Source organism: Macaca mulatta, chromosome 19 (assembly GCF_049350105.2).
Source record: "Macaca mulatta isolate MMU2019108-1 chromosome 19, T2T-MMU8v2.0, whole genome shotgun sequence".
NCBI lineage: Eukaryota > Metazoa > Chordata > Mammalia > Primates > Cercopithecidae > Macaca > Macaca mulatta.
This window is the reverse complement of record NC_133424.1, coordinates 52,558,988-52,585,026: the sequence shown is the minus strand read 5'-3', so window position 1 is coordinate 52,585,026 and position 26,039 is coordinate 52,558,988. Positions and strand designations below refer to the sequence as shown.

Sequence of the window (26,039 nt, the reverse complement as noted above, 5' to 3'; positions counted from 1 at the left end):
CTGTTTCTACTAAAAATACAAAATTAGTTTGGCATGGTGGCGCACGCCTCTAATCCCAGCTACTTAGGAGGCTGAGGCAGGAGAATCCCTTAGAAGCCGGGAGGCAGAGGTTGCAGTGAGCCGAGATCGCGCCACTGCACTCCAGCATGGGCGACAGAGCAAGACTCTGTTTCAAAATAATAATAATAATGGCTGGGCGTGGTAGCTCACGCCTGTAGTCCCAAGCACTTTGAGAGGCCAAGGCAGGTACAGCACTTGAGCCAGGAGTTCAAGATCAGCCTTGGCAACATAGTGAAATCCGTCTCTACCAAAAATACAAAATTACCCAGGCATGGTAGTGCATGCCTGTAATCCCAGCTACCCAGTGAGACCCTGTCAGAGAGAGTGAGAGATTGACTGTGATTTTGCGATGTAAGAGGCCTAGCAATGCATATGTGCTCAATATATTTTTTTTTTTCTTTGAGACAGAGTCTTGCTCTGTCGCCCAGGCTGGAGTGCAATGGCACAATCTTGGCTCACTGCAACCTCCTGGGTTCAAGCAATTCTCCTGCCTCAGCCTCCCAAGTACCTGGGATTATAGGCGCATACCACCATGCCTGGCTAATTTTTTGTATTTTTGGTAGAGACAGGATTTCACCGTGTTGGCCAGGCTGGTCTCCAACCCCTGACCTCAAGTGATCCACCCACCTCAGCCTCCCAAAGTGCTGGGGATTACAGGCTCACGTGAGCCACCGGCAGCACCTGGCCTGTGCTCAATACTGTTTTTCTTTCTTTCCTCCTTCCCCGCCTCCTTTCTCCTTCCCTTTCTCTTTCCTTTGCTTTTTTCTTTTTCGGAAAAGACAGTTCACATAGACTTCATCTACCCCTCCGTCTGGTTTGAGCACTTCCTCTGGCAACTTCCTTAGAAACAGTATACATGTTTGAAAATGTCCCTTAACTTTTGCCCATCTACCAGGATTCTTGCATTTACCTTTTTGCTCTTACGTTATCTGTAATCTCGCTGACCCTCAGTTTCTAGGTATGTAAAATTGGCAAAACATTCTTTTTTTTTTTTTTTTTTTGAGACAGCGTCTCCCAGGCTAGAGCACAGTGGCATGATCACAACTCACTACAGCCTCGACCTCCTGGGTTCAAGCAATCCTCCCACCTCAGCCTCCCAAGTAGCTGAGACCACAGGTGCAAGCCACCAAGCCCACCTAATTTTTGTATTTTTTTGTGAAGACGAGGTCTCACTATGTTGCCCAGGTTGGTCCTCAAACTCCTAAACTCAAGTGATTCTCCCACCTCAGCCTCCCAAAGTGCTGGGATTACAGGCATGAGCCACTGCGCACAGCCAGATGGAGTCTTTTTCTAAGATGGAGTTAGTTATGTCAGGGGTGACCTATACATATTATATAGGGCTGGGGAAGGTTCCGAAGAGGCTGGAGGCCTGGGGCAGGTTCGGCTGCCCTACTGACACTCCCTCTCCCGTTTCCAGGTTTCGAGACAAGGAGTGGATCAGGCCAGATAAGTATGGCCATTTCTCTCCAGAGTTCTGGAATTTCCGGGAAGTGCCTGTCGAAGCTGTGGATGCCAGTGACTGTGAAATCAACTATGAGGGCCTGGACAACCTCCGTGAGTGCGGTGGGGTGGAGATGGGACAGGCCTCCATGTTTTCCCTTTGGTGATGGGCTTCAGAAAGGCCCCTGGTGCCATCCTGCCCTCTCCCTACCACAGTCCTCCTGAAGGAGCTCCAGTCCTTGTCGCTGCAGCGCTGCCCCCACGTGGACGACTGGTGTCTCAGCCGCCTCTACCCACTGGCCGACTCGTTGCAGGAGCTCTCGCTGGCCGGTTGTCCCCGCGTCTCCGAACGGGGCCTTGCCTGCCTCCACCACCTCCAGTGAGACCTCAGCTCAGGCTGGGCCCCGTATGCAGGCACCTCTCCCACCTCACACAGATGCAGGAGAGGAAGTGGGGAGGAGCAGTGTTGGGCAGTTCTCATATCCCCCTACCTCCATCACAGACCTAGAGTATTTGTGGTAGATGAGTAGTCACAGTGAGTCTCTGGAAGAATTAAATGACTCCTGGTTTTTCTTCCTTTTTGTTTTAGTCAAAACTCTATGATATCGATGCTGTTGCAGAACAGTAGGAGCTAGAGTTGCGTATTTGCAGTTAACACACTGGGCTTCGTGTGCCTGGACAGCTATAAAGATTTTATTTTAGGAAGCTAAGGTTGAAATTTGGGGCCAGTACCTCCCTATACACACACACACTGTCCTTACACTGGCTTCCTGTCCTTCTCCCCCTTTTTCAGGAACCTCCGCAGGCTGGACATCTCGGACCTCCCTGCCGTGTCCAACCCAGGCCTCACTCAGATCTTAGTGGAGGAGATGCTGCCCAATTGCCAGGTTGTGGGGGTCGACTGGGCCGAGGGCCTGAAGTTGGGGCCAGAGGAGCAGCCTCAGGACACAGCCAGCCCTGTCCCTGCCTAGCCTTCAGCCCTGTCCCCACTCGAGTGGCTTCTCAGCGGGCTGCATGGAATGTCTGGTAGCTCGCCACACTTCTGGCTTCCATTTGTCTTCACTCAACATGGGGGTGGGGGAATGGTGCTGGCCAATCACAGGGAGAGAGCATGAAGTCCCAGTATTTATTCCTGGCTGCCCTTGGCTAAAGGTCACAGCTCCTGTCACCCTCAGACAGCCCTTTCCATGCCCCTCTTCAGGCCTGGGGAGGTAAAGTCTCAGGCTGTCAGTAGCTGCAGAGAGCCACACTCACCTTGTCAAGAGACTCTTCTCAAACTGTCCTTATGTGAGTGCACTGCCATTTCTTGCAGGGCCCCTGACTGACACAGGAGCTGCTACTGACACTTTACAGGGATGGTTCTCCCCCGTACAGGGCCTCTCTGCTCACTACAGGACGTGCAGCATCCTTTGCCCCACTCACTAAAGGCCAGCACACCCCAGGCCCCATGGTATTGCTGGTTATGGATTTATTGACTTTATATTCCAAATTCAGCTTTTTTGGTCTGCGTTTCTGTAGAAAGGGGATAAGCTTTGTCAGTAGAGGGCACCAAACAGGCATTACAGGAGGAAAGGCGCCTCCTTCCTGGTTCCTGTTGGTTGTGCTTCCGCCTCTGGACCCCGCGGTGCGTGTGGCTTCCCCAGCACCCAGCTCCTGAAGCACCAGGCGGTCAGCAGCTGCCCTTGGCACCCTCCAGCCCCCAGAAGTTGCGTAGGAGACACAGCACCTCCACTGAGGCACCTCTCTGGGAATAACATTCCCCAGCACCCCAGATGGATTTCCAGTCAATTCAGAAGCATTTCACCAGTGAAGCCCTCATTCCAGTTCACTGTTAAAGCCAGTAATTCTCTATATTAAACTTTCCCTGTTCAAGTTACTCTGTGGTTTTTCTCTCCTGACTGCATCCTGATGAATACAGAGTTGATACCTGGAGTGTCCCAGGAATACACTATTAAGATAGGATTCCAGGATTGGTTTGGTTGTGCCTTTGGGCTTGGGCGCAGTGCTGAGCTCTTGCTGATGGGAAACCAGATGCCAGAGGCCCAAGGCATGCAATGGCATCATAATCCCACAAGCGCCTGTGGTTGACAGAGATGAGGCACGTGCCTTGGGACCCCCTGTGGCTGCTGTGCTCAACAGCTGTGGTAGTTGTGACAATTCTAAAGACTGGGTATTGGATGGATTCTCCAGAGTGCCCCTGAGTGCCCACAGACAGTGACAAGCGTGGGTCTGCTAACTCAGCTCAAGTCACAGTCTGAGAACTAGACAGCTTCCATGACAGCCCCCACATTTTTGTTTTTTGTTATTTTGTTTTTGATACAGTCTCACTATGTCGCCTAGGCTGGAGTGCAGTAGTGCGATCTCTTGGCTCACTGCAACCTCCACCTCCTGGTTTCAAGCGATTCTCCTGCCTTAGCTTCCCAAGTAGCTGGGATTACAGGCACGCACCACCACACCAAGCCAATTTTTGTATTTTTAGTAGAGACAGCATTTTGCCATGTTGGCCACGCTGTTCTCAAACTCCTGGCCTCAGGTGATCCACCTGCCTCAGCCTCCCAAAGTGCTGGGATTACAGGTACGAGCCACCATGCCTGGCCCAAAAGTTTTTACTTCTTTGGAATGGGGTCACCTAATTGGACCCAGAGTAAACAGGCAATCTTGAACCCCCAAGTCACTTCAAGCGAGTGACTTATCAGTGTCTGAGGAACCTACCAGCCTTCCTTTGCTTAGAAACTCTGTGATGTGACCCGGCGCAGGGGCTCACGCCTGTAATCCCAGCACTTCAGGAGGCCAAGGAAGGTGGATCATGAGGTCAGAAGTTCAAAACCAGCCTGGCCAACATAGTAAAACCCCATCTCTACTAAAAATACAAAAAAATTAGCTAGGCGTGGTGGCGGGTGCCTGTAATCCTAGTTACTTGGGAGGCTGAACACTCCCGAGTAGGAGGATTACTTAAACCCAGGAGGCAGAGAGGTTGCAGTGAGCTGAGATCACACCACTGCACACCAGCCTGGGCAATAGTGCAAGACTCTATCTCAAAAAAAAAAAAGGGGCCGGGCGCGGTGGCTCACGCCTGTAATCCCAGCACTTTGGGAGGCCGAGGCGGGCGGATCACAAGGTCAGGAGATCGAGACCACGGTGAAACCCCGTCTCTACTAAAAATACAAAAAAAAAAAATTAGCCGGGCGCGGTGGCGGGCACCTGTAGTCCCAGCTACTCAGGAGGCTGAGGCAGGAGAATGGCGTGAACCCGGGAGGCGGAGCTTGCAGTGAGCCGAGATCGCGCCACTGCACTCCAGCCTGGGCGGCAGAGCGAGACTCCGTCTCAAAAAAAAAAAAAAAAAAAAAAAGAGGCCAAAAAAAAAAAAGAGGCCGGGTGCGGTGGCTCATGCCTGTAATCCCAGCACTTGGAGAGGCCAAGGCGGGCAGATCATGAGGTCAGGAGATCAAGACCATCCTGGCTAACATGATGAAACCCCATCTCTTCTAAAAATACAAAAAAATTAGCCGGGCGTGGTGGTAGGCGCCTGTAGTCCCAGCCACTCGGGAGGCTGAGGCAGGAGAATGGTGTGAATCTGGGAGGCAGAGCTTGCAGTGAGCGGAGATCACACCACTGCACTCCAGCCTGGGTGACAGAGTGAGACTCCGTCTCAAAAAAAAAAAAAAAGAAATCTTGTGATGACCTCACCAGGGGCAGACACCTTGAAAGTGGTTGTCCATTCTTTTTTTTTTTTTTCTTAATTAGAGATAAGATCTCACTATGTTGCCCAGGCTGGTCTCAAACTCCTGGGCTCAAGTGATCCTCCCCTCTTGGCCTCCCAGAGTACTGGGATTATAGGGGTGAGCCACTGTCCCACCCCAGTTTTTTTTCTCATGGCCAGCTCTTACACAGAAATAACGGATACACCCCTTTCTTCTTAAGACTCACCACAAGCGCCCCTTGCTGCCTCTAGACCCATAAATACCTAGGGTCAAATCGGCTTGCTCCAGGTAGACAGGTGCCAGCTTTTACACGATGAGAATGACAAGGCTTCGCAAATATACAGAGTCAGAAACTTGGGGAATGCATGCAGAAGTGGATTTTAAGCATGTGACACCAATGAGGGTGGATGTAACACTAGCTCAGGCCAAATTTACTGGCATCAGTGCGCTTTCCAGAGCTTCTGGATTTCATGGGTTACCTTGTGCAGCTGGACGTGGTTCTAATAGCTTGCTTGGGTACCTAACCGGAACTTGGATCCAACAGTGGCCTAAAGTTAATGAGGCAGAGAGACCAGAACTGCCCTAGCGTAAGATGGATGAGGGGAGTCCCAAGGCTTGGGGAGATGGAAGTGTTGGATTGGAATGATCATGTTCCACCAGCATGTCCACCCTCCAACCATGTTCCCCAAGAAGGCACCCCTTACTGGCCAATCCCATGGTAGAGTTAATCATTCTGTATATTGAACTTTCCCTATTCCCATTCCTGTGTGGTTTCTCTCTCCTTATTGGACCCAGGCTGAGGCACATGGCAAAGGCAAAAAGAAAGGCACCCTCCGAAGCTTCCTTTTTTTTTTTTTTTTGAGACGGAGTCTCGCTCTGCCGCCCAGGCTGGAGTGCAGTGGCCAGATCTCAGCTCACTGCAAGCTCTGCCTCCCGGGTTCACGCAATTCTCCTGCCTCAGCCTCCCAAGTAGCTGGGACTACAGGCGCCGCCACCTCGCCCGGCTAGTTTTTTGTATTTTTAAAGTAGAGACGGGGTTTCACCGTGTCAGCCAGGATGGTCTCGATCTCCTGACCTCGTGATCCGCCCGTCTCAGCCTCCCAAAGTGCTGGGATTACAGGCTTGAGCCACTGCACCCGGCCCCTCCGAAGCTTCCTAATGCTTCCAGGAAGAGCAGCGCCCCCTGCCCCCAGAAGCTAGATGAGCCCAGGGGTCTGGAGTCCCTCTCTCCCAGCCCCAGGGTAGAGTGAACTTGCAGACTCCCTCAGGAGGTGCTCGGGCTCCTGCCCCCAGCCCCTAGCTGTCATTTCCCACTCCAGCTATTATTCCATTAACATTCACCACTTCCTCCCCACTCTCTTCCTCCAGCTGTTCCCACAGGCTCCATTATTCAAACTTGGGGGGAGGAAATCAGGGCTGGACAGATCAACTGCTGCTGCTGACAGACTGGGTTCCTGCCATGATGGGGACAGGCCTGCCCCCAAACAAGGGTGGAGTGAAGGGGTCAGCCCAGGCTTAGTGGGAGCCCCTTAGTCCCACCCCATGTCTTGGGAGGTCTTTAGAGAGCTGATGCAGTACCAACAGCAGGGACCTCTGGAGGGCAGGGATGCAAACACAGGCAGACACCCTCTCCTGCCCCAGGGAGCTGGATGTGAGTGTTCCCAGAGTCACAGCGCCCCTGGGGGAGGGGCGGGGCCCAGGGCGAGGCTGGCTCCAGGGCTGGAGGTTGGGGGTAAGGTAGGAACGGATTCCCACCCTGCTGGCAGGCAGCCCGGGTGGAGGAGGTACAGGGGGTCAGCTTAGCTCCCGGGGTTCCCTGTGGGCCCCACCCTGTCACCCTCTATTGCCCTTGAAGCTCCAGTCTTTTCCTCTCCTGTTCTTCCCCTTGGCTCCCTCTCCGCCACTCACTCCCCAGGTCTGGCTCAGAAGCCTGAGTCCCTCCCCTCTGCCCTCCACCTGCCTCTCTCAAACTCTCTTTCCCCCGTGAGCACCCCACAGGGCTTCCGCAACCCCTTATCTTTCTCGGATCTCCATTTCCCTCCCCCTCTCCCTCCTGGCCACCTTCCCACTTTTCCTGTCTTCTCTCTCTCCCCCTCAGCTCTCTCCATCGCCTGTCTCACCCCAGTTCTCCTCTCTCTGCTCCCGGGCCGTCCCTTCCCTCTCCACAATGTCTCTGTCTCTCCTCCTCCTCACCAGCCCCTTCCCCCTCCACCCTGACTGGGCAGCCACAACAAACATCCCTCTCTCTGGCGGGCCCGCCGATCCCTTCCCACTCAGCACATTCACTGCCGCCTCCTGGCCATGGGCGCCGCCGGGTGCCAGCCTCTCAGCCTCCCCATCTCTGCCTCAGTGGGACCCTGCCTCACCCTGGTCACTCTGACACTCCCCAGCCCAGGCCCAGCCCTCAGTCTCACCCTCCCTGGTACCCCCTCCCTCCCCAGGCCCTGGTTCTCCCCTCCTAGGCCTCGCAACGCCCCCGTCTTGTTTCTGTGGCTGCCCCCTGCACCCTTCCCAGCTGTCTTACCAGAAACCAGCCCTAACACGCCAGAGCTCCATCTCTCAGGTCGGCCTCCTGCCCTCCTCCCTCCCTCCCTCCCTTCTGCCTCAGCCCCGCCCCGGCCCCTGGGGCCCTCCCTGCTCCCGCTCCGCTCCCCTCCCCGCCCCTCTGGACTGGCTGGGCAGGGCTGGGCCTGGCCGGTCGACAACGCAGGGGCTGGGGCAGGCAGATCAGAGGGAGCTGAGGCCTGACCTGAGGCCAGCACCCGGAGCTGGTGGGAGCCAGACCCAGAGGTAAAAAGGCGTGGGATCCCTGGTTCCCCTGTCCCTGGGGTGGGGATGTTGCGGGAGGCACGCTGGGTTTCTAACCCCAGGGAGCTAGGAATCGTGCTCCTGATTTCCTGGTGAGGGCGATAAATGGAGGGAGAGGGAGGAGATAGACGGCAGGGTCCCTTGTCCTGGATGGAGACAGGGAAGAGGTAGACCCTTGGGCTCTTAGGAAGGTGGAAACATTTGGACGGAGTGGGAAGAACAGGGTGCTGGAATGGGATTGGAATGGGGGATTCCTAGGTCTAGGAATAAGGACCAACGGGGTCCCTGGGTCAGGGGAGCTGTTTAGGATCTGGGACTGAGAGAAGCTGTTACGGGGGTTGGCAGGGACTATGGGAGATTGTGAAGCTGTCTGCCTGGGCCCTGGCTGGGCCCTCTCTGGAGGCCCATCCCCACACCCCAATGGCCTCCGTGGCTCCCCTGTGGCTCCCTTGTAGCTCCCGCGGCCGCCCCTTCCCTGGGCCAGGTCATGCGCTGCCCCAAGTGCCTTCTCTGCCTGTCAGCACTGCTCACACTCCTGGGCCTCAAAGTGTACATCGAGTGGACATCCGAGTCCTGGCTCAGCAAGGCCTACCCCAGCCCTCGGGGCACCCCGCCAGGCCCCACGCCAGCCAACCCCGAGCCCACCCTACCTGCCAACCTCTCCGCCCGCCTGGGCCAGACTGGCCCGCTGCCCTTCGCTTACTGGAACCAGCAGCAGTGGCGGCTGGGGTCCCTGCCCAGTGGGGACAGCACTGAAACGGGGGGCTGCCAGGCTTGGGGGGCCGCCGCCGCCGCCGAGATCCCTGACTTCACCTCCTACCCCAAGGACCTCCGTCGTTTCCTGCTGTCAGCAGCCTGCCGGAGCTTCCCACAGTGGCTGCCTGGAGGTGGTGGCGGCCAAGTCTCCAGCTGCTCGGATACTGATGTCCCCTACCTGCTGTTGGCCGTCAAGTCAGAACCAGGGCGCTTTGCAGAACGACAGGCCGTGAGGGAGACGTGGGGCAGTCCAGCTCCAGGGATCCGGCTGCTCTTCCTGCTAGGGTCTCCGGTGGGTGAGGCAGGGCCTGACCTAGACTCACTAGTGGCCTGGGAGAGCCGTCGCTACAGTGACCTGCTGCTCTGGGACTTCCTCGACGTCCCATTCAACCAGACGCTCAAAGACCTGCTGCTGCTGGCCTGGCTGGGCCACCACTGCCCCGCCGTGAGTTTTGTCCTGCGAGCCCAGGATGATGCCTTTGTGCACACCCCTGCCCTGCTGGCTCACCTGCGGGCCCTGCCACCTGCCTCGGCCCGAAACCTCTACCTGGGTGAGGTCTTTACGCAGGCCATGCCTCTCCGGAAGCCAGGAGGACCCTTTTACGTGCCCGAGTCCTTCTTCGAAGGTGGCTACCCAGCCTATGCAAGCGGGGGTGGCTACGTCATTGCCGGGCGCCTGGCACCCTGGCTGCTGCGGGCGGCAGCCCGTGTGGCACCCTTCCCCATTGAGGACGTCTACACTGGCCTTTGCATCCGAGCCCTGGGCCTGGTGCCCCAGGCCCACCCAGGCTTCCTCACAGCCTGGCCAGCAGACCGCACTGCGGACCACTGCGCTTTCCGCAACCTGCTGCTAGTACGGCCCCTGGGCCCTCAGGCCAGCATTCGGCTCTGGAAACAACTGCAAGACCCAAGGCTCCAGTGCTGACTCTCGGTGGGGAGGGCGGAGGTGCTGACCTGGCCCGGGCCCTGGCCTGGGCCTCTGGGGCCTGCCCCTGGCTCAGCCCCTCCTTCCAGGTCTTGATGGGAGGGAGGAGGGCCTAGAAGCTGGACAACTTAAGCCACTCCTTGGCCTCCCCAGCCAGGGGCCTGGGCGGGAAAGATGGGCTGGTGGGCTGTTTTTGCCTACTTTTGTTTTTGAAAAACATGCACTCCCCACTCTGAGGCCTGGGGTTGTTTTTTCACTGTGGGGCCCTGGAGTGGTGGGGAGCAGGGCTTGGCCACACCCTGACCTTCATCCTGGACGCTCCCCTGCACCCTTGCTGGGCAGGGCTAGCTCTGCTGGGCTCCCCGTCACTCTGCTGGACAGCAGACTTGCCCCATTCTGTGAGAGAGCAGGAGACCATCTCTGGAGGATCCCCCCACCCCCATCCTGTCTGCTGGAGCTAACCTTCCAGCTTGCGAAAGCTTCCGGGGGAAGTAGGTATCTCAAGGGCCTTGACCTTATTTATCTAAGGTGGAGAAGCTGGGGGTGGCCTCAAATCACCCCCAAACTCCAGGAAACAGAGACCAGAGGTGGTAGAGAGCCAGGCGCAGAGATGCAGTTTATTCGTGACCTCTGCTGGCCACTCGCACCTGCGCAAGTTCCACAGGCTGACCTGCCATGTCCACCCCATACCCAGAGGGGCTTCTAGTCCTGTACACCCCCTCACCCAGCCCCTGGGAGAAGGCACTGTAACAACAGGTGAAAAGGGGGCTGACGGAGCCCCAGCAACTGCAGCAGATCCTATCCCCCGACAATGTAACAGCCTGGAGGAGCAGGGGTGAAGAGCGGCAGCCGCCCGGGCCGCCGAGTGTTTTAGAGGGAGCTGACTGGGGAAGAGGGTAGTGTGCTGCCAGGTCCCCCTGCTCCCCTTAGAGTGGGCTACCTCTCGGGGTAGCTGAAGGCGGGTGGGGGTGGGCTGAGCAGGCCTCACTTATCAAAGTGCTCCAGTGGGTAGTGCTCCCCGTAGGTCTGCAGGTGGCGGGCCAGGGACTCCTGCTGCTTGCGGAGCTGGGCGGGCATCTCCTGATACACGTCTGAGAAGAGCAGGTTGGGGTTGGGTTTGGGCTTCCGCTCTGCCTGCTCAAAGGCCTCCATCACCTGTGGGGACATGGGGCAGTGGGCAGGCAGCCGGCCTCCCATGCAGGGCCCTGCCTCCTCCTGCGGGGCCTCGGCAAGGAGTTAACCACTCCAAGCCTTTGTGTTCCCACCTGGACAATGGAAATGATCATCCTAGCAGAGGTGTAACGAAAAACCCCAAATCCTAGCAGGGATCAGGTGCTATGCAAGTGTGTGGATTCATTTAAGGCTTTCAGCAGCCCTAAGAGGTAGGCAGCTGAGCAATGAGGAAACTGAGGCACAGAGAAAGGCAGGGACTGGACGCACAGTGCTGCCCTATGCTGGGTGCTGCCCTCACCGCTGGGTTGCAAGGCTCCTGGCTCCTAATGACCAGGCCAGGGAGGGTGGCACACTGATTCTGGGCAGGGCACATACACTGCACACGGTTCGCCACCTACTCCTCAAACCAGCTTCTTCTTTTTTTTTTTTTTTTTTTTAAGAGATAGTCTCACTCTGTTGCCCAGGCTGGAGTGCAGTGGCGCCATCTCGGATCACTGCAAGTTCTGCCTCCCAGGTTCAAGCGATTCTCCTGCTTCACCTTCCCAAGTAGCTGGGACTACAGGTGCACATCACCACACCTGGCTAATTTTTTTTTTTTTTTTTGAGATGGAGTCTCACTGTTGTTGCCCAGGTTGGAGTGCAATGGTACGATTTCAGCTAACTGCAACCTCTGCCGCCCAGGTTCAAGCAATTCTCCTGCCTCAGCCTCCCGAGTAGCTGGGATTACAGGCACCCGCCACCATGCCCGGCTCATTTTTGTATTTTTATTAGAGACAAGGTTTCACCATCTTGGCCAGGCTGGTCTCAGACTCCTGACTTCAGGTGATCCGTCCGCCTTGGCCTCCCAAAGTGCTGAGATTAAACGCATGAGCCACCGCGCCCAGCCCTAATTTTTGTATTTTTAGTAGAGACAGGGTTTGACCATGTTGGCCAGGCTGTTCTCGAGCTCCTGACCTTAAGTGATCTGCCACCTCGGCCTCCCAAAGTGCTGGGATTACAGGCGTGAGCTACCAGGCCCAGCCTCAAACCAGTTTCTGAAATGGGCACCACCAGCATCCCCCTTCAAAGACAAGGAAGTGGAGGGCAACGTGCCGAGGACACAGAGCCAGGACACACATGGCCCCAGCAGCCTGGCTCCACAGGCCACATCTGAGACATCACTGGGGTTATCCCTGAGCCTCCCAGTTCAGTGTCCCGCAAATCCTTCCCGAGCTCTGCAGGCCACAGCAGCCCCCACCACACCCTCCTGGGCGGGGTGCCCTCACCTTCTTGCGGGACTGCTTCCTCCAGGCCTTCTCTTGCTCCTCATCCCACCAGCCTTGGCTCAGCAGGTAGTGCCGCAGCCGGGAGATGGGGTGGTCCTGCTTGTCCCAGTAATTGACCTCGTCCACCGAGCGGTACGCCGAACTGTCGTCACTGGTGCTGTGGTGCCCGATCCTGCATAGGGGCAAAGGGCCCCAGGTCAGTGTGGGGCTCCCTGGAGTGGGGGTCAGGAGGGAGGATGGGGGATGGACTAGGGAAGGAGGAGTGGAAACGGAATAAAGGCAAGGGGGAAATGCAACATCAGGTGATAAGGCCATGTTTTGGAGACAGTGATCGATATGAGGAAGGTGCTACAGTGGCTGTCAGCGCTGTGGGGGTGCTGATGGGGGAGCGGCGGGTACCTGTAGGTCATGGCCTCGATGAGGAAGGGCTGGTTCTCTGCCACAGCGCGCCGTCGGGCCTCCCTTGTGGCATTGTACACAGCAAACACATCATTACCATCCACGCGGATTGACATGATGCCATACCCGGGGCCTCGTGCCGCTGTGGGGACACAGAGAAGGCGGGTCAGGCCAGGGCTGAGATGAGGAACATGCACAAGGCCAAGGGGACGAGCAGGGAGAGGACAGAGAGAGCAAGGCTGAGTGCTCAGGACCTCGACTCCTGTGGCTGACCAAGTGCCAGACACCACAGGACACAGGAAGGACCAGGAAGGAGGGCAGGGGTGGCAGGAAGGTGGGGGGATGGGAGAGGGAAGGAGATGATCCCGGCGGGGTGGGGAGCAGCCAGTAGCGTCCATACCAATGCCATCGCCGCGATACTGCTCGGAGGTGGGCGTGGAGATGGCGTAGCCATTGTTCCGGCAGAAGAAGATGATGGGGCACTCAAGTGTGGCCGCGAAGTTGAAGCCGGCGTGGGCATCCCCCTCGCTGGCCGCCCCCTCACCGAAGTAACAGATGACGACCCTGTTGGCATTGGCCCGCTTGGCTGCGTAGGCTGCCCCCACCGCTGCAGGGGATGAGAGGGTGGTGAGCAGGGGCGAAGACTTACACGCACTCACTCACACTCATTCACACTCACACGACCCAGGGCTCTGAGGCTCAGGCCAGCGGTCACCAGGCTTCAAGGGGAAAGAAAACACCTGAGCTCCTGATGCCCCCAGCATCTGCCCATCCAGGTCTCCTCCCGCTCAGCTGAGAGCAGCTCCACCCTTCCAACTGCTCAGGCTGAAGACTCCAGCATCATCTCCAACAAGACTTCCCACCATCCCCCACATCTGCTCCACCTTCAGAACCTGACCCCTCTCACCTCCTCCTCAGCACCACCCTTGTCAAGCCCAAGTTACCGAGCAGCCTCCTTACTAGCCCTTCACACACTGCCCAATCTGTTACCCACAGGGAGGCCTGCGGATTCCATGAAGAGGTGAGCCAGGCCAAGGAGGAGCAGACTCCTCCCCACCCACGGCTCCTGTCCCAGTGTAAGTAAAAGTCAACATCCCTGCAAAAGGCAAAGGCCTTGAGGCCCCACCCAACCTGCACCATCTGCACCCCTCCCACCACCTCTGGACTTTACCTCCAACCACCCCACACCTGCTCACCCCATACCCGCTCACTCCACACCTGCCCCTCTGGGCTCCTCCCTGCTCTTCAAACACACCAGGCTCACACCTGCCTCAAGACACCACACAGCTCCCTCCCTCACTTCCTCTGGTCCATACTTCAGTGTAGTGATGGCCCCCAGCTACCCCCACAGTGTACCACGCCCCACTGGCTTGGCTGCTCCCTACAGAACCCCCACCCTCATATACTCCAGGCATTCCCTCTCCATCTTTGTTACTGTCCATCTCCCCCACCACGATGGCAGCACCTGGAAGGCTGAGGTTTGCGTTGCTTTTGTTCCCTGTACTTGGAGTGGCACCAGCACATGGCAGGAACTTCTTACATTTGAAGTGACTTAGCAGGGACCCAGAGGGAAGGTTAGGGGCAGGTGCCAGCCTTGTGGAAACCCTATTACCTTTAGTTCAAATGCCCCCTAAATGCCTCCTCGTCTGAGAAAGCTTCCCTGCCCACGTCCCACCTAAAAGGCTCAAACTGCTTCTTGTTTCCCAACAGAAGAACAGTATGAGCTAAGGGGTGTGGAGCCTTCTACTGTGCCGGGCACAGTGCTGAGGCCTGGAGAGACACAAACTCATGCATCTCAGCTGCCCTAGGGCAAAGAAGCCAGAGCCCAGACCAACCCTAGATCAGGCTACAGGCCCCAGAGGGCAGAAAGGGGCTTCCTTGTTCTCCACGCTATGAGGGTGCAGGCCTGGCACCCGGTGGGTTTGCTTCCCAAACAAGCCTTTTATAAGGGAAGGGGCTTCAGGGCACCTACAGTAAGCTTTGGGGAAGCTTGCTTGACTCTAAGGACTGAGGAAGACAAAGGTCAGGGCCAAGAACCCAGGCTCTGGAGGTACACAGTCCATGACTTGAGTCCCTGCTCCTCTCCCTCTGTGCTATACGACCGTTAGTGAGTGACTTCCCTCTTTGACTTCAATTTCCTTTTTTTTTTTTTTTTTGTTTTGAGACAGGATCTCACTTTGGCTAGAGTGCAACGGCACAATCTCAGCTCACTGCAACCTCTGCCTCCCAGGTTCAAGCGATCCTCCTGCTTCAGCCTCCCAAGTAGCTAGGATCACAGGTGTGCATCACCACACCAAGCTAATTTGTGTATGTTTAGTAGGGACAGGGCTTTGCCATGTTAGCCAGGCTTCCTGCACTTTTTTTTCCCACTCGCTTGCTCTCTCTCTCTCACACACAAAACATGGGCCTCCTGCTCTTGAAAACAGGAACAAGAGCAAATAATAACCTCTGTCCCCATGGCCACAATGAGGGTCCTATTGGACGATGAATGTGAAGCACTGGCACAGTGGAACCTGGTGCACATGTTGGCTGTGTTTGTGAGCAGACAAACGCAGTGGGCATGTGGTTGGGAAATCCAGAGTGTGGTCGCACAGGCTTCAGGCCCCTGAATGGGGTGGGGACAGCAACAGAGCCCTCTTCTGAAGGGTCCCAGACAAGAGGTGCATTCCAAGCCTGGAACACAGGCCGGGTACAGTAGCTCACATCTGTAATCCCAGCACTTTGACAGGCCAAGGCAGGTAGGTCACTTGAGCTCAGGTTCAAGACCAGCCTGGCCAACACGGTGAAACCTTATCTCTACAAAAAATACAAAAAATTAGCCAGGTGGAGTGGCATATGCCCATAATCCCAGCTACTCAGGAGATTAAGGCAGGAGAATCACTTGAGCCTGGGAGGTGGAGGTTACAGTGAGCCAAGATCACACCATTGCACTCCAACCTGGCTGATGAGAGTGAAACCCTGTCTCAGACAAAAAAAAAAAAAAGTGGGCTGGGCACAGTGAATCATGCATGTAATCCTAGCACTAGCTGAGGCAAGGTGTTTGAGACCAGCCCGGCCAACATGGTGAAACCCTGTCTCTATTAAAAATACAAAACTTAGCTGGGCGTGATGGTGCACACCTATAGTCTCAGCTACTTGGGAGGCTGAGGCAGGAGAATTGCTTGAACCCGGGAGAAGGAGGCTGCAGTGAGCTGCAATCGCACCACTGCACTCTAGCCTGGGCAACAGAGCAAGACTCCGTCTCAAAAAAAGAAAAAAAAAGTAGTAAGTCTGGAGCACAGACCAGGGCTCTGGTGGTGTCACCAACCCAGAATTCCACCCAGAAGGGAGGCAGAAGAGCTGAGGCCTGGACAGGGGTGTGACACTGGTCTGCATGTGTGCAAGGTCCAGGGCATGCATCCTCACCCTGAGGGATCTGTGTGGCCAGTGGAGAGGAGATAGTGACGAAGTGGCGTTCCTTGCAGCCGTAGTGGACAGGCATCTGCCGCCCCTTGCCCAAGTCACTGATGTTGCCATAGCACTGGGCCATGAATAGTTCCAGGGGGTAGTCGCGATACATCAGCACACCTAGGAGGGGAGGAGGCAATGGTTAGCTGAGTGGGCAGTGCAGGGGGTCAGATCGGCCCGTGGGTGACCCGCAGCATGCCGGCAGACAGACAGGAAAGCTCGGCCTTGTTTTTAAGAGGGAGACTGATGTTCAGACTGACTGACTGCCCAGCAAGGCCAATCTGATTTTTCAAAAGAAAGCAGAAATCTAGCCTTTTTCTTTCTTCCTCTTAGTGAGACACTGTCTGGTCTTTAAGTGCTTTCAACTAATTCAATTACCTTTAAGAAATATTCTAACCATAAATCATCACTATGGCCAGGCATGGTGGCTCATGCCTGTAATCCCAGCACTTTGGGAGACTGACGTTGAAGGATCGCTTCAGCCCAGGGGTTGGAGACCAGCCTGGGCAACATAGTGAGGCCTTGCTTCTACAAAAAAAAAAAAAAAAAAAAAAATCAAAACATTGGCCAGGCATGGTGATGTGCGCCTGTGGTTCCAGCTACTTGGGAGGCTGAGACAGAGGACTGCTTCAGCCCAGAAGTTCAAGGCTGCAGGCAGCTGAGATTGTGCCACTGCACTCCAATCCGAGCTACAAAGCAAGACCCTATCTCGAAAAAAAAAAAAAGAAAAACATCATCGTTATGAACCAAATAACAGCATAGACCACTAATTTACAACTTCTAGACTACAGAAGAAGTACTCTAACCCACGTACGGCAGTAAAACCCTTTCTTCAAACAAAACCTCTGGTGAACGCCCACCTGCCCATCAAAGGGAACCGCTCCAGGTGAAGGCGGCCCTTCCTCCTGAGTTAGAAGACAGAAGGGGGTTTGGGATTGCCCTCGGACAAGCTCTTTGCCCCACCTGGATAGTGAGACAATCTTCACATCCACACCTTAGGGGCAGCGCTGTGGATCAATGCTGCAAGCACTCAGACCAGGAACATTATTCAGAGGGAGCTCTCTAGTACAGTGCTTTCCAAACCCTTTCTTTACTGCAGAACCCCGTCTTTAGATACAAATTTAATGGTGATCACATTACACACAGCAGTTACCGGTTTTTTTTTTTTTTTTTTTTTTTGAGACAGAGTCTGGCTCGGCCACCCAGGCTGGAGTGCAGTGGTGCAACCTGAGCTCACTGCAACCTCCGCCTTCTAGTTCAAGCAATTCTTGTGCCTCAGCCTCTCAAATAGCTGGGATTCCAGGTGTGCACCACTACACCTGGCTTTTTTTTTTTTTTTTTTTTTTTTGAGGTGGAGTTTTGTTCTTGTTGCCCGGAATGCAATGGCACAATCTTGGCTCACTGCAACTTCTGCCTCCCGGGTTCAAGCGATTCTCCTGCCACAGCCTCCTGAGTAGCTGGGATTACAGGCATGCGCCACCACATCCAGCTAATTTTTGTATTTTCAGTAGAGACGGGGTTTCTCCATGTTGGTCAGGCTGGTCTCAAACTCCCGACCTCAGGTGATCCACCCGCCTCAGCCTCCCAAAGTGCTGCAATTACAGACATGGGCCACCGCGCCCGGCCCACTTGTTAATATTTTAGTTAGAGTTGAGGGTGATTAGCATTACTTCAACTTTAATACAGGTTTATTGGTATTTTCTTTTTTTTTTTTTTTTTTTTTTTTTTTTTGAGACAGAGTCTCGCTCTGTCGCCCAGGCTGGAGTGCAGTGGCCGGATCTCAGCTCACTGCAAGCTCCGCCTCCCGGGTTTATGCCATTCTCCTGCCTCAGCCTCCCGAGTAGCTGGGACTACAGGCGCCCACCACCTCGCCCGGCTAGTTTTTTTTGTATTTTTTAGTAGAGACGGGGTTTCACCGTGTTAGCCAGGATGGTCTCGATCTCCTGACCTCGTGATTCGCCCGTCTTGGCCTCCCAAAGTGCTGGGATTACAGGCTTGAGCCACCGCGCCTGGCCTATTGGTATTTTCTCACACATGCTTTTGAATGGACATAACACAAATCCACATAACATGTGGCTGTGGTGCATATGTAACAGATGGAAACAGGAGTTGCTCTGGTTAAAGAGGGAAAGAAAGGCCTTGTAGAGGGCCAAAGAAGGTCCAAGGCACTGATACAGGATCTTGGAATCAGGCTTTCTCAGAATGTGGTACTGGGTCCACCCACATGAGAAGGACTGGGTAGGGGCGAGGAAGGTGCTAAAAGTACAAACTTGCCAGGTGCAGTGGCTCATGCCTGTAATCCCAGCACTTTGGAAGGGTGAGGCAGTGGATCACTTGAGCTCAGGAGTTTGAGACCAGCCTGGGCAACACGGTGAAACCCCATCTCTACGAAAAATAAATAAAAAAAAAAACAATTAGCCAGGTGTGGTGGTGTGCACCTGTGGTCCCAGCTATTTAGGAGGCTGAGGTGGGAGGATCACTTGATCCTAAGAGGCAGAGGTTGCATGAGCCGAGATCATGCCACCGCACTTCAACCTGGGTGACAGAGTGAGACCCCGTCTCAAAGAAAAAGAAAATACAGACTCACAGGCTGATTTGCACCAGGAAACTCCAAGTCCAGTGGGAACTGCTGCTCTTGCTTGACACCTGCCACCTCTTTTCTTGTTGGTCTCAGAGACAGGATCTCACTCTGTCACCCAAACTGGAGTTCGGTGGTGGAAACATAGATCACTGCAGTCTTGAACTCCCGGGCTCAAGCAATCCTCCCACTCAGCCTCCTGAGTAGCTGGGACTACAGGTGTGCACCACCATGCCTGGCTAATTTTTGAATTTTTCAGCGATGGGGGTCTCGCCATGTTGCCCAGGCTGGTATCAAATTCCTGGGCTCAAGCAATCCTCTCACCTCGGCAACCCAAAGTGCTGGGATTACAGGCGTGAGCCACCACACCTGGCACCTGCTTCCTCTTAACACTCCTTTTCACTGGGTGCCACTCCCTGCCGGTGCCACCACTGACACACCACGTATAGCTCTGGGAGGACAGCCAAGAGCTATCTCTGGGTCAGACAGCCATGCAAGGACTCAGCTCCACTCCTTAGGAGAACATGGCCTGAGCCCGTGACCTAACCTCTGTTGACTCAGGTTCTTACCTGGCTTTTAGAGTTGACGGTAATGCCTGCCTCTCCTGCCTCACATGGATGCGGGAGGTGCCTCAATGAGGCAACACCATCGGGGCCTGCCCTAACCTCACCCAGTGTGCCCTTGCTCTGCAGTGTGGTGAGGGGAAATGACAATCTCCAAGGCTAAAGAGCACTTATAACAGCACCTTGGCTGGCTGGGCATGGTGGCTAACGCCTGTAATCCCCAGCACTTTGGGAGGCCAAGGCAAATGAATCACTCGAGGTTAGGAGTTTGAAACCAGCCTGACCAACGTGGTGAAACCCCGTCTCTACTGAAAATACAAAAATTAGCCAGGCATCGTGGTGCATGCCTGTAATTCCAGCTACTCAGGAGGCTGAGACAGAAGAACCACCTGAACCTGGGAGACAAGAGGCTGCAGTGAGCCAAGACTGCGCCATCGCACTCCAGCCTGGGTGACAGAGTGAGACTCCACCTCAAAAAAAAAAAAAAACCGCCAGGCACAGTGGCTCATGCCTGTAATCCCAGCACTTTGGGAGGCCAAGCAGGGTGGATCACGAGGTCAGGAGATCAAGACCATCCTGGCTAACACAGTGAAACCCCATCTCTACTAAAATTACAAAAAAGTTAGCCAGGTGTGGTGGCGGGCACCTGTAGTCCCAGCTACTCGGGAGGCTGAGGCAGGAGAATGGCGTGAACCCAGGAGGCGGAGCTTGCAGTGAGCCGAGATCACACCACTGCACTCCAGCCTGGGCGACAGAGCAAGACTCCATCTCAAAAAAAATAAAATAAAAATAAAGGAGAAGAATAAAAGAACAGCACTCTGGTGTCAAGAGCCCAGGGAAACGCTACCTATCATGATGAAGACCACTCTTCTCACTTCACAGATGACAGACAGCGTCACCAAGGCAAGCGGCCTGCCAAGTGAAGCCTAGAGTGGGTCTGACTCAACTCCTTAGCCTGCACCATGCTGCCTCTGCACGAGTCCCATTTGCAGCTGCCCAGACACTTCTGCTGACCCTCAGTGCTGGACAGTCACTCTCTCCTGTGTGGAGAGCTCAGTGGCTCCCATGATTCCCATGAGGCTTGCTCAGTCCTGCCTGGTGCCCTCACAAAAGAGACCCCTTCAGCAAAAACAGGTGCAGCGCTCAGCACAGCTGGTGGGGCCCCAGCTTGCTGCCCGGCGTCTGGAAATCTCATTTTCCGCATGGATGACACTCAACCTGACAAACATCACAGGGCGTTTGCCCTCCTAGAGCATGTGGGGCCAGGGGCCTGGTCCAGCTGTGAGCAGTAGACAGTCCAGGAGCAGGCTGCAAGTCATGCTGGTCCATGGGGGCTCTGGACAGCCACGTGGTCTGGCCTGGCGGAAGGGCTGTCCCAGGGTGAGGCCCCAATCATGACACCAACCCCTGCCCCTGAGCGCTCACTCTGTGCTGAGGGCACTGTGCCAACTGCCCCAAGACTCCCCTCAACAGCTGTCTTGGGAAGGGCTACCATCCCCCTTATGAATGAGGAAACAGAGGCACCGGGCAGTTAAGCAACTTGCCCCAGGCTGTGCAGCATCTAAGACAAAGGGTTAAGATGTGCCTTCCTAGCCCTATCAGTGCTCGCTGACACTCAGAGGGTAGTCCCCTTGCAGGGCCCCACACCAACAAGCTCCCTGGAACACCCCACTCACTGCTCCCTGGGCTCACTCCTTCGCTCCCAGGCACTCATTCCTGCTCAATGATTTTCTTCATTCCTGGTCTTTGACCCTTCCTTCCTTTCACTCATCCAGGCCTGCCGGGCCCCTCTGATCTTGCACCGCACTCAGGTCCGTCAAGGTTCTTCCACCTGCTCCTGCTCCCTGAAGGATACAGCACCTGAGGAGGGGCCAGAGGATCCCTGAACCAGGCAGACAGGGTCTCCAGCACAGACCATACCCACAGCGAGCGCCGACCTCACTGCATCCTCCCAGCGACCCTTGGATGCAGGCACCATCATAATCGCTCTTCTGGAGATTAGAAAACTGAGGCTCAGAGAAGGGAAGTGATGTGCCCGAAACCTGACAACTGGTAACAAAGGGTTAAGAGCACAGACCCTGAGCCACTACACTTTCCAGCCTTCAGAGTGGGAAGACCGCCCCCCTCCAGAGTCCTGACCCTGGCTTGTCTCTTTCTGGCTTGGAAAGCTCTTCTTCCAGCTCCTTAGACCTTCCTGGCACTGTGCTGCTCCTGGAAGAACACTCAGACTAACTTGTACACCTCAATGGGGACCACAGGGCCAAACCACAGACAGACGTACCTGCCTCCCGGTACTGGCCAAACACCAGGTCTGTGTTGTCCAGGGCGGCGGCACTCCCCACGTGCGTGCCCTCCTCGCCATAGTTGGTCATGTAGAAGGAGATCCGGCCCTGGGGGTGGAGGGGGGACCGGGGGCCCACACTTGGTTATGCTGGGCAATGACAGAGAGCCATCCAAACCCTACCCAGCTTCTGACACCTCCGTGAATTTGCAGCCTGCCTGAAGGCCAGTCCTGGGCCAGGCCATGCTAGGGTTCCTGCCTTTATGGAGATGCTGCCAGACTGCTTAGAACTGCCAGAGGGATCGAGGTGCTGTGATAGGAGCCCAAAGGAAGCACCTTTTCCACCAGGGAAGGGCATCAGCAAGGACCAATGAACAAAGATGGGGTGGGTGGAGGGTTCCAGGCAGAGGGAATGCTAGACCGTGAGGACCGAAGGGCTGGGATGTATAGTGGTAGGGGTGGGGAAAGATGAGGAGGGAGAGGAAGGTGGTACCCAGATAACAAAGGGAACGATACATTGATTTTACTCTGGGAATGGTGGTAACCTGCCAACAGGTCTTCTCAAGGGAGCAATGTGGTCAGACCTGTGTTTCAGAATTGCTCTCAGGCTGCAGTGAGGGAAATGGATGGAACCATCAAGGCTGACTGCAGTGAGCCAGGAGAGAGGGGACAGAGGCCCAGCTTGGTAGCAGGGGGAGGCGGGAGAGGAGCAGGTGGATGTGTCTGAGGAAGCTGAGTTGGCTGTGCTAGGGGGCAGCAGACCCTGTCAGCTGGCCACATCAGTGCCCAGCTTCCTTCTCCCAAATCCCCTATTCTGAGCCTCGAAAAGACATGCGCTCAGGTTACTGGCCTCCCTTGCAGCCAGAGGTGGCCGTGCGACACAGTTTTAGCCAGAGATTTCAGTGGAAGTCTGCTTTTGCTTTCTGGATAGAAGAGACCACTGCTGCTGGTGCCAGCCCCATCCACTCCCAACTTCTTCCTGCCTTGCAGACAGCCAAGAAGCCTGGACATGCAGCAGCCATGCTGAGAACACAAGGCCACAAGCAGAGCACGAAGACCAGCTCACCAACAACAGTGAAGCAGAGAGAGGACGGGGCTGGGTCCCAAAGTGTGCTGCTGAGCAGCTGAGCAGTTCCTAAGGAAGTTATCTACAGACAGGCTAGGCGTGGTGGCTCACGCCTGTAATCCTAGTACTTTGGGAGGTCACGGCAGGTGGATCACTTGAGGTCAGGAGTTCGAGAGTAGCCTGGCCAACATGGTGAAACCCCATCTCTACTAAAAATACAAAAATTAGCCAGGTGTGGTGATGGGCGCCTGTAATCCCAGCTATTTGGGGGACTGAGGCAGGAGAATCTCTTGAACCTGGGAAGTAGAGGTTGCAGTGGGCCGAGATTGCGCCATTGCATTCCAGCCTGGGCGAAAGAGGGAGATTCCGTCTCTAAATAAATAAACAAAAATAACATAAAAGAAAGGAAGTATCTATAGCTTGGTGCGGTAGCTCATATCTATAATCCTAGCATTTTGGGAGGCCGAGGCGGGCAGATCACCTGAGGTTGGGAGTTTGAGACCAGCCTGACCAACATGGAGAAACCCCATCTCCACTAAAAATACAAAATTAGCCAGGTGTGCTGGGGCATGCCTGTAATCCCAGCTACTCAGAAGACTGAGACAGGAGACTCGCTTGAACCAGGGAGGCGGTGAGCCGAGATTCTGCCATTGCACTGGGCAACAAGAGCAAAACTGCGTCTCGAAAATAAAAAAAAAAAAAGAAATATCTACAGAGGGAATGAGAGGGGAGAAAGGGATAGCAAGGGGAAGGGAGGAGACAGGGATGAGATGAGGTTTCTGGTGTGGGCGAGCGGGTGGATGGTGGTGCCCTTCACTGAGAAACGGACTAGGTGAGGCAAAGGAGCACGCCTGGGAGGAAGATGTCGAGGTCAAGTTCAGACAGGATTAGTTTGCTGTGGGACATCCAGGGCGAGAAGCCAAGCAGGGCTCTGACAAGCAGTCTGGACAGGGCTCTGGGCAGCCCTGGCATACGGATGCACATGAGATCACACAGGGCCATGTGTAAAGCGCAACAAAGGCAGCCTGGACAGCACCTTAGGGACACCCCGGGGTCAGTGCACCTCACGGCTCGGCAGTGCCCTCCTCCGTGTGTTCCCAGGCCTGGCTTTCCCGTTGCTGTGGGGGAAACTGATGAATGTGTGCTTTCATCCAAGTGGGGAGCCAATTAAAAGTTAATGCACATTCCAGTGCCAAGTGAGTGGGTGGCGCTGAGTACTGAGGGCCTGGCAGGACTGTCCAGGTTAGCGTGGGGAGGAGCCTGCAACCAGCCCACTGAGGATCAGGACTCCGGGCTACTGGCAGAGGCTCCTGCTTGCCTTCCCAGTATCCTATTCCCCTCCTCTGTTAACAGAGGTCTCAATCTCCCGCAGGCAGCAACTGCCTGGACTAAAGGATTATTAATACATTTCTCAGTCTCCCCTGCAGCTACGAGTGGCCCATGAAATGTATGCAGATGTTACTAGGTGGGACTACCCAGAAAGCTCTAAAAAGGTAGGGGGGTGTGATGGCTGGGATGTGCCATGTCTGGCCTTCCACCTTCCCTCTACTTCCTGCCTAGAATGAGGCGTGATGGAGAGAGCTTCAGCAACCATTTTGGCTCATGAGGGGACCTCAGAGAAGGTAGAAGCCAATGCTATGAGTGGCAGATCTAAGCAATGAAAGAAAACTGGGTGTCCAATGACATCATGGTGCCACCAGACCTGCCCCAGACCACCTGTTTCCAGAATTTTTTTTTTTTTTTTGAGACAAAGGCTCACTCTTTAGCCCAGGCCGGAATACAGTGGTGTGATCTTGGCTCACTGCAACCTCTGCCTCCCAGGCTTAAGTGATTCTCCCACCTCAGCCTCCTGAGTAGCTGGGACTACAGGCATGCACCACCATGCCCGGCTATTTTATGTGTTTTTAGTAAAGATGGGGTTTTGCCATGTTGGCCAGACTGATCTCAAACTCCTGACCTCAGGTGATCCACCCACCTTGGCCTCCCAAAATGCTGGCATTACTATGAGCCACTGGGCCCGGCCCAGGTTTCTTTCATTCAAAAGAAGAAATTACTCATCTGTATAGGCTACTGCTTTTGTTTTTATTTGTTAGGGTTTGGGGTTTTGTGTGTGTGTGTGTGTTTTTTTGTTTTGTTTCATTTTTTGTTTTGTTTTGTTTTGTTTTTGGAGCAGGAAAGAGGTCTGTAACTCACAGCTGAACACAGTCCTAACAGAAGCAGGCCGCACGGTGACGGGTGAGGTGACCTTACTGAGAGCTTCCTCTGTGTCAGCCAATAGGCACGAACCCTACTTGCTATGTCTCACAGAATTTCTACCCCTGCCCTTTAGGGTGGTTTTATCGTTAGCCTCATTCTTTAAAACAATGAGGAAACTGAGGCAAAGACAAGAAAAATCACCTGTCCGAAGCCACAGGTGTGACTGGACCCAAGCCCACTGGACTCCAAAGCCCGTGTGTGCAACTCACAGCGGGGCAGGAGGGAGCCTATGCGTGCAGGGGTGGTATGGCCTGGCACTGAGGCTGTGGAGAGAGGAGCAGAGAGCACCAAGCCACAGGAGAACAGGCAGGCAGGGTGGCCAGGAAGGGCTGGACTTGCTCCTGTGGCCGCTGGACGCCCAGGGAAGTTTCTGGGCAGGGTGAAGACACTACCCTAACTCGGCGAACCCATGCATAGGATTCCTGTGAATGAGAAAGTCTGGGAGTGGGCTGCCTGCCCGAATCCACGCAGTGTCCACAACAGGGTCACCTGGGCACTTGACACAAATGCAAATTCCCAAGCCCTGGAGAGGTCCTGACCCCACGAGAATGGCGGACATCCAAGGGCCTGCCTGCCCAACAAGCTTCCCACTTTTCTCAGAGGAACCCCCAGCCCCGCCCTCCATCTCTGTGGCCTGGGAGATGGACTCTACTCCTCTTCTCCCTCAGTTCCTGGCGGGGCACATAGCCTGGGCTTGGCCAATCAGTCACAGTTATTGGTTCATGACAGGGTCTACAACCAAAGCTTGGCCAATGAGTGCCAGTTCTGGGCCTTGTGCTGAACTGTCAAAGACGATTCTCTTTCCACTGCTAAGTGGAAAGGATAATAATTGCAAGATGGATAGGATCATCGTAAATAAGAAGAAGCTAATATTAAGTGGTAGCTAAATGCCAGTTTTGCTGTTCCTAAGGCCATATTCCACCATCAACCCTCATGCCAACCTCATGAGGCAGGTGCAGATAAGAAAACCAAAGCACTGGCTGGGCGTGATGGCACTTTGGGAGGTGCCAAGGTGGGAGGCTCACTTGAGCCCAGGAGTTCAAGACCAGCCTGGGCAACAACGCAAGATCCCATCTCTACAAAAAATTAAAAACATTAGCCGGGAATGGTGGTCCATGACTATAGTTTCAGCTGTTAGGGAGGCCAAGGCAGGAGGATCGCTTGAGACCAGGAGGTCACGGCTACAGTGAGCTACAAGTGCACCACCACACAACAGTCTGGGAGACAGAGTGAGACCCCGTATAAACTAATAAAATAAAATGAAATAAATAAAATAAACTAGGCCGGGTGCAGTGGCTTATGCCTGTAATCCCAGTACTTT

The 26,039-nt window shown here is 54.9% G+C and overlaps 3 protein-coding genes and 2 long non-coding RNA genes across 29 annotated transcripts in view; 3 read left to right on the top strand and 2 right to left on the bottom strand.

The window, feature by feature from the left end:
- The window catches only part of DMAC2 (distal membrane arm assembly component 2), an 87,565-nt gene extending 84,189 nt beyond the window's left edge, over positions 1–3,376 (top strand). For 6 of the 11 annotated variants that reach the window (XM_077983111.1, XM_077983110.1, XM_077983112.1 and 3 more), the window contains 3 exons: positions 1,478–1,614; positions 1,717–1,879; positions 2,294–3,376. In XM_077983111.1, the coding sequence (XP_077839237.1) occupies positions 1,478–1,614; positions 1,717–1,879; positions 2,294–2,471 (478 nt within the window). In that variant the 3' untranslated portion in view covers positions 2,472–3,376. The remainder of the gene's footprint in view (positions 1–1,477; positions 1,615–1,716; positions 1,880–2,293) is intronic. The other 5 variants (XM_015124109.3, XM_077983113.1, XM_015124108.3 and 2 more) reach the window with 1 other exon arrangement.
- A 3,181-nt stretch (positions 3,377–6,557) lies between these two features.
- On the top strand, positions 6,558–9,926 carry B3GNT8 (UDP-GlcNAc:betaGal beta-1,3-N-acetylglucosaminyltransferase 8). The gene is made up of 3 exons (XM_015124102.3): positions 6,558–6,691; positions 7,717–7,991; positions 8,465–9,926. Exon 3 carries the CDS (start codon positions 8,497–8,499, stop codon positions 9,688–9,690), a length of 1,194 nt encoding a protein of 397 aa, XP_014979588.1. The 5' UTR covers positions 6,558–6,691; positions 7,717–7,991; positions 8,465–8,496; the 3' UTR covers positions 9,691–9,926.
- Positions 9,927–10,281: 355 nt separating this feature from the next.
- The window catches only part of BCKDHA (branched chain keto acid dehydrogenase E1 subunit alpha), a 30,362-nt gene continuing 14,604 nt past the window's right edge, over positions 10,282–26,039 (bottom strand). For 2 of the 15 annotated variants that reach the window (XM_028839782.2, XM_077983049.1), the window contains 6 exons: positions 21,397–21,505; positions 15,933–16,094; positions 12,928–13,134; positions 12,528–12,669; positions 12,129–12,300; positions 10,282–10,845 (listed from right to left, as the gene is read on the bottom strand). In XM_028839782.2, coding sequence (XP_028695615.2) covers positions 10,675–10,845; positions 12,129–12,300; positions 12,528–12,669; positions 12,928–13,134; positions 15,933–16,094; positions 21,397–21,505 — 963 coding nt within the window. In that variant the 3' untranslated portion in view covers positions 10,282–10,674. Of the gene's footprint in view, positions 11,581–11,810; positions 12,377–12,480; positions 12,705–12,824; positions 13,172–15,846; positions 16,095–21,396; positions 21,506–26,039 lie in introns of all 15 variants that reach the window. The other 13 variants (XM_077983041.1, XM_077983044.1, XM_077983045.1 and 10 more) reach the window with 13 other exon arrangements.
- LOC144337532 (uncharacterized) lies at positions 17,672–20,785 on the bottom strand. Its single transcript, XR_013410735.1, has 2 exons — positions 18,929–20,785; positions 17,672–18,267 (listed from the first exon to the last, which is right to left on the bottom strand). It is a non-coding gene; the product is annotated as an uncharacterized LOC144337532 (long non-coding RNA).
- LOC144337552 (uncharacterized) lies at positions 21,826–24,855 on the top strand. The gene is made up of 2 exons (XR_013410759.1): positions 21,826–21,885; positions 23,199–24,855. It is a non-coding gene; the product is annotated as an uncharacterized LOC144337552 (long non-coding RNA).